Source organism: Petaurus breviceps, unplaced genomic scaffold (assembly GCF_028583685.1).
Source record: "Petaurus breviceps papuanus isolate PSGF00001 unplaced genomic scaffold, PetGlider_PUasm1.0 156, whole genome shotgun sequence".
Lineage (NCBI taxonomy): Eukaryota > Metazoa > Chordata > Mammalia > Diprotodontia > Petauridae > Petaurus > Petaurus breviceps.
In genome coordinates this window covers 7502641-7509523 of record NW_027185720.1, presented here as the reverse complement: position 1 = coordinate 7509523, position 6883 = coordinate 7502641, and the positions used below count along the sequence as shown (strand labels likewise).

General features: G+C 47.3%; 1 protein-coding gene across 8 annotated transcripts in view; it reads right to left on the bottom strand.

The window, feature by feature from the left end:
- Window positions 1-6883, bottom strand: part of TCP11L2 (t-complex 11 like 2) — a 58972-nt gene that overhangs the window by 5407 nt on the left and 46682 nt on the right. For all 8 annotated transcript variants that reach the window (XM_069081990.1, XM_069081994.1, XM_069081992.1 and 5 more), the window contains 2 exons: window positions 4023-4210; window positions 2247-2428 (listed from right to left, as the gene is read on the bottom strand). In XM_069081990.1, the coding sequence (XP_068938091.1) occupies window positions 2247-2428; window positions 4023-4210 (370 nt within the window). The remainder of the gene's footprint in view (window positions 1-2246; window positions 2429-4022; window positions 4211-6883) is intronic.

The following is a 6883-nucleotide window of genomic DNA, read 5'->3' as shown; positions in this document are numbered from 1 at the left end:
AGAAGAAAGAGGAGGAAAAGGAGAAAGAGAAGGAGAAGAAAGAGGAGGAGGAGAGAGGAGGGAGAGAGAGAACGGGAAAGGGGAAGGAGAGGGGCAGAGAGGAAGAAGAGAAGAAGGAGGGAGGGGAAGGGAGGAGAAAGGGGAGAGTTAGGTTCACATATTATAACTGATCACTTTCCTTTTAAATTCCTCATTGCTTCTTCACCCACACTCCACACCTGATGATGATTCCATCCAGCTGTACAGACAGTGGATGGAATTCACCCTTTCCTCACCCAACACCCTTGCTTTTAGTAGGTTTAGCACCTTCTCCAAGGCAGTGTTCCCAGGATCACAGATCTAAAGACACAAGGTGCTTACAGGCCATTCAGTCCAAAGGCTCTCATCTTACCTGCCAGGATGCTGAGACCCATCAGCTCTCGTGACTTGCCCAGGGTCACAGAGCCAAAGGCAGGACCTAACCTCAGGTGTTCTCAGCCCTCTCCCTCTGGTTCTGTGACTTCATTGGCACAAGGTGGGGACTCTGCTCCTCCAAATGCAGACTGGTATCTTCACCTCAGAGAGGTGTCTGGGGCCCTGCTCAGGACAGCACATCCAGCAGGACTCACAGCAAGAGCTAACATTCATAATGCTGTCAGGTTTTTGGAGCACTATGCATAGGTTATCCTAATTGATCCCTACAACATACATGTGGGTGAGGGGCTGTTATCATCCCCATTTTACAGATGAGGAAACTGAGGTGCACAGAGGCCAAGCCATTTGCCCAGGGACACACAGTTCTAAGTGTCTGAGGCAATATTCAAACTCAGCCCTCGCTCCTTTTCCAAGTCCAGCACTCTCTCTAGTATGCACCTCTGGGCACCACAGGGGGGTCTCGAACCCAGCTCTTCCTGACTCACAGGGTGCTCTGAGTTCACTGGGTCACATGGTGCCTCTTGGTATGAATAAAGACACATTAATAATGCCAATAACTGATGCTCATAGAGCATCACGGGATGCTATGATAAGGGCTCTAGAGCTGGAAGGGACCCTTGGGAGGTATGGAGTCCCAACCCCTTAAACAGATGGGGAAACTGGGACAAGATGAAGTGATTTATCCCAAGATCAAAGATTTAGAGCTGGGGCGGCTAGGTGGAGCAGTGAATAGAGCACTGGCCGTGGAGTCAGGAGGACCTGAGTTCAAATTTGACCTCGGACACCTAACACAAAAGCTAGCTGTGTGACCTTGGGCAATTCACTTAACCCCAATTGACCCTCCAAAAAAAAGGCAAAAAAAAAAATTTAGAGCCCTAAGGGGCCGGAGAAGGCCCAAGTCCAAAGCCTGAACAGCACTTTACATCTATTTTATTTTCTTTTAGGCCCACAACAAACTCCTGCTGTTGGTGATGCCATTTCATCCTCATTTTACAGAAAAGGGAACTGGGACAGAGAGAGGAATGGACATAATAGGCATTTAATGAATACCTGCTATGTGTTATGGGGTAAGAAAACTATACTGCGAGCCAGGAAGGGCCCTGAAGGGATATGCAAGTACCTGAGCGGGAGGGGAGATCAGTTCCTCTGACTCCACAGAGGGCAATGCTCCTGCCCTTATACCAAACTTGCCTCCCAATCAGCAAGCATTTATTAAGCACTAACTGTGTACTCTTCTGGGTGCCAGGATACAAAGAATGAAACAATCTCTACTCAAAAGCAATTTCCCTTCTATTAGGGGTAACATAGGCACTAAGGCAAAAAGGGAGAGAGGAGGGGACCCTGGGCAAAGATGGAGGTGCAACTGTCCTTTAGGATAACCCAACTCATGGCAGCTTTCTGTACCTTCTGGGGTTTTTTGGTTTGGTTTTGGTTTGGCTTCTGGCATTGTTCAGACAGCATAGTCGGGGATGAATTCTAACATCTTCATTCTAAGTGGAAACATGACATCTTCCTGGCACTAGCCCTCCCTTGGACAAGGGACAAGAACATCTCAGCCAGGGGTGGGGAAACTGGGGCCTCGAGGTCACATGTGGTCCTCTAGGTTCTCAAGTGTGGCCCTGTGACTAAATCCAAACTTCACAGAACAAATGCTTTTATGAAGGCTGAGGCTGCAGATACTCTACCCCAGCAAGCCTTGAGCAATATTAAAAGGCACGTAAGAACCTCCAAGTCGTGACAATCCCATTCAACAATCCCAGAGGGCTCGTGCTTTCCAAACTCCATAAAGAATGACAGGACAAAGTGAACCTACATTGGCTTCGAGAACTTACTCTTTCTTCATTCCTTCAAGTAAGACGGCGGAAATCCTTTTCAGTCGGTCTGAGAGCTCAGGCAAGCCTTCTATCACAGTGCCCACCATATTGGTGGTGATCAGTGACAGGCAGGCGATAACCTTCATTTGATTTAGCCTTTCTGTCAGTTCCTGAAGACGGGTTCCATCTGTCATTAGTGTCTGACCAATAAAAATAAAACAAAACCAAAATCATTAAAAAAAAAAAAAAGAGCCAAACCACCAACCCACAAGGCAGCCTCTAATCCAATTTCCTAGATTGGTAAGAGGTGAGGTTTAGATGTTTCCTCATATTAACTCAGGGAGGTTAAGACTTGCCCAAGACAGTGTGGTGTGATGGTTAGCACTGGATTTTCAGTTCAAATCTCACATGTAAAATTTAATTATAATATTTCTAGGATCTAGGGTGTTTCAAGGCTTAAATGAGATACTCGATGTAAAGTACCCTGGGAACTCTACAGATATGCTACACATCAACCAGATAATATTGCTGGAGGACGAAACTTTTCCACTTTCCAGTGCCTGCCCTGGGTCCCTGCAGTGATCTTTTGGAGAGTGCCTGTGTAGCCCATCCTATGGGGCCCAACCACCTCCTTTCCAGCCAACTTGCTGCTGGATATCCTTGCCCTCATCCCCCACGCCCTCACTTGCAGTCTAGAACCATCACTAAATCAACACTACCCTTGCTAACTCTACGAGATGCGTGTCCGTGCACACCCCTATGACTCCACTGACCATCTCAGTAATTTGACAAACCCAAATACGTTGTCTCCCTCCATTAGAATGTAGACCCTTTGAGGGTAGGGCCTGTCTTCCCTTCTGTTATTAGCATCCCCAAGACCTAACCCAGTGCCTAGTATACAGCAAGTACTTAATAAATGCTTCCATTCGTTACCGTTATCGTAACAAATGGAAGAGTTGGGGTGAAGGTTCCTACCTGCACCCAGGTGGCACCCAGCATTGACATTCTTCATGTTAGCATAATAATAAGAACAGCTTTTTAAGTTTAGGCTGTAAGATACCTGAGGGCAGGAACAATCTTTAACTTTCTGTGCATCCCAGAACCAGCCCATAGTAAGTGCTAAAAAAATACTTGCTGACTACTGATAGAAGCCTTACCTCTCATTTGTTTCCACAACTTTGCAAGCTAAGTAATTTAAGAATTGTTTTCTCTCTTTTACAGATGTGGAAACTGAAGGTGAGATAGAAGAAGTGAGTAACCCAGGGTCACTTAATCAAGCAATCGAAAGCCTTTAGGAAGGCCCTACTACATGCCTACCTGGTGCTGGGCTAGGTGCTGGGGAAACAAATGCAGACCTCCAACTCACACTGCCTGACTCTTACCCCTACCCAACCCTGCCTCTAATGCTGTGTTATACTTGCAATTATGACCTCATTTTAGAGGCACTGTAGTCTAGTAGGTAGGGTACTGGGCATGGAGTCAGCAAGAGCTGAGTTCAGATATCACCAAAGTCACAATACACAAAAGCTATAGACAATTCCCAGCTGTGTGACCCTGGGTGAGTCCCTTAACATCCCCTCCTCCCCACCTCAGTTTCCCTACCTCCCTCAGAGCAGGCCCAACAGCACCTTCCTATGGGATAGTGGGAGTCTCCTGGGGGAAAGTGTTTTATAACTAAACTTACTCAGCTGTTCTTAGGATCATCTGGCGCCCATTGCCCTGTTTTATGTACGGAGCTGAGCACGCTCCCAGGAACCAGAGGGTCAAAGGCAGCACACCCAGGGAGGTGCCTACCTCTGGCAACTCCTTCTTCCCATAATCCCAGTGCAGCAGCTTCAGGTAACTGTTATTCAGCACCGTGGTTGGGCTCAGGCTGGGGCTGGAGCCGCTGCCGGCCCCGGAACAGGAGGCATTTTCCGAAAGAGAAAATAATTCTTCATCGACCGATTCCTTTATCCATTCCTTCGTGACATCTAGGGCACCTGGAAGGGAATGGTCAGACAACATATGGAACGGGTTCTGCAAACAAAGTGCCAGAAGGATGTTCGTCACCATCACGGCCATCGCGACCGTCCCCAATCCCGCTGCTGTCATGACAGAACACAGGGGAGGCAGCTCAGTAAAGTCCGTGCCAGAGCTGGAGGTTTGGGGTTCGAATTCTGGCCTTTGCCTCTTTTGGGCCTCAGAGGTTCCTTCTAGCCCTAGATCTATGAATTTAGGAATGACAGTCATGGTTTATTACATGTCTACTACATGCAGGGGCCGCTAGATGGTGCCATAGTGCACAGGGCACCAGGCCTAGACTCAGAAAGACTCATTTTCATAAGTTCAAATCCAGTTTCAGACACTTACTGTGTGACCCTGGGCAAGTCACTTCACCCTGTTTGCCTCAGTTTCCTCATCTGTAAAATGAGCTAGAGAAGGAAATGGCAAACCACTCCAGTGTCTGCCAAGAAAACTCCAAATGGGTTCACGAAGGGTCAGACCCAACTGAACAACAAATAGCATGACCTGGCCCTAGCCGATCTCTTGGGCCTCACTGGACATCACTCCTTCTCCCATACTGGCCTTTTCTCTCTCTTCCTCCATTTCCTGAGTCCACACCCTTGCACTGGCCCTCCCTCCTCACCTGCAACTCAGAGAAGCCCTCTGTTCCTTCAAGAAACAGCTCAAGTCCCACTCTCACCATGAAACCTTGCTTGATCTCCCTGAATGTGAGCTCCCCTCCTCCCAAACTCCCTTGTCTTTACCTTGTATTTATTCTGTTTAGAATTAGTCTGTCTATAATTATATATGCACAGGTCATCTCCCTGGTAGAATGAAAGCTGTGTGAGAGCAGGCATGGCTTCATCCTTTCTCTTTAAATTACCGGTGTCTAGTATACTGGCAACACACAGTAGGTGCTTTAAAAGTCCTGGATGGGGGAAGCTAGGTGGTGCAGTGAATAAAGCACCAGACCTGAGTTCAAATTTTACCTCAGACATTTGACATAGACTAGCTGTGTGACCCTGGGCAAGTCACTTAGCCCCAATTGCTTCCCTTTCTCCCTCTCCAGGGGAAAAAAGTCCTGGATGAGTGATTATCTAAGGCTTAGATATCTTTAATAAAAGAATTTGCTCTGTGAAGTATGGATTCAGTCAAAGGGCTGCACTTGAGGACCTCAAGGCCACAGGTTCCCCACCCCTGAAAGCTACTGAAGGCACATAACAAAGTGCTGTTATATTTTATTATAGGACAGAGAAAAGTTTAGTCTTTTATCATAAGAACAAGGATTTAGAGCTAGAAGAGACATTGGGGCCATCTCACCCAACCCCTTCATTTTACAGATAAGGTCAAACGACCCAAGGTCAAAGGGACAGGAAGTAGCAGCGGTAGGATTCAAACCCAGGTCCTCTGGCTCCCAAGGCACTGTCCTGTCAAGGTCAGCTTTTCGTGATCCCCTCCCCCACCCTGATAAAGCTCCGACACACATGCTCTGCTCCAAGGCCAAGGGGAGCCCATGACCAAACATGAAGGAAAACACCACGGCTTCCTCATCACACAGCATACCCTTCCTAAAATTAGTATTTGCCAAACATAGCCCAACTCTAAGGAGGTTCAGAAATATTTTCCATTCATTGTAACTGATAAGAGTGGCACATAAGCCTCTGTAAATGAGCACAGGAGACTGGCTGGTGGAAGACTGTTCCATAGCAGGGATTTGCTGTGCACAATCAGAAAATGGACAAACATTCTACCGTGTTTCCCCGATAATAAGACACTGTCTTATTATTTTTTTGGACAGAAAAACACCAGAGGGCTTATTTTCAGGGGAGGGCTTATTTTAATGAACACTGACAGCAATTTTAATAAACAGGTAAATGTGAACAAAAAAATGTACCTTTATTCAATAATGAATTCAATAAAAAAACAGGATGACGCGCTCACTGCTGCAGCTCTGATTGGATGCAGCTCGGAGCGCTGCGTGCGTTTCACGGGGGGGGGACTGCATACAGAGGGTACTGTAATGTAGCGTGTAGCAGGGGATCACCTTCACTACAGTAGCAATCTCAATAGGGCTTATTTTCAGGGGAGGGCTTATTTTAGAGGAATGTTACACAGTAAGGGGAGGGCTTATTTTCGGGATAGGTCTTATTATCGGGGAAACATGGTAAATAAAGAGGAAGAAAACGGATACCAGAATTAGGGCCCGGGTACAGTGGAGAGAGCACAGACGCCCCCTGTCTGAGCACCTCATTCCAATCCTGCCTCCTCTACTGACCAGCTGTGTGACCTGGGGAAAGCCACTTCCCCTCTCTGTTTTCTCCATCATAAAATGAGGGGCCTGGGTTCCAATGCCTGTTCCAGCTCTTAATTTGATGATTTGGTGATCCCATGATGCAGCCCTGCTCTGCCAAAAGGAGCCTAAGAAACTGGCCCGGTCAAATCTTCACCAGCCCTTTCCAAGCACAAAATGCCAAGAGGGGGCAGACTCAAGATGGTGCAGTGAGAAGAAGCACTGCTGCCTAGGTCAATCAGCAAGCCTCCTCCACAGTGACCCAGAAAATGTGCCACACTGGATTTTAATAGGGAAAGTCAAGAAAAGGTCACAGTGAGTCATTTTTCCAGCCCAGGGCAGCTTAGGAAAACAAACACAGAGGCCTGAGGACACTGGA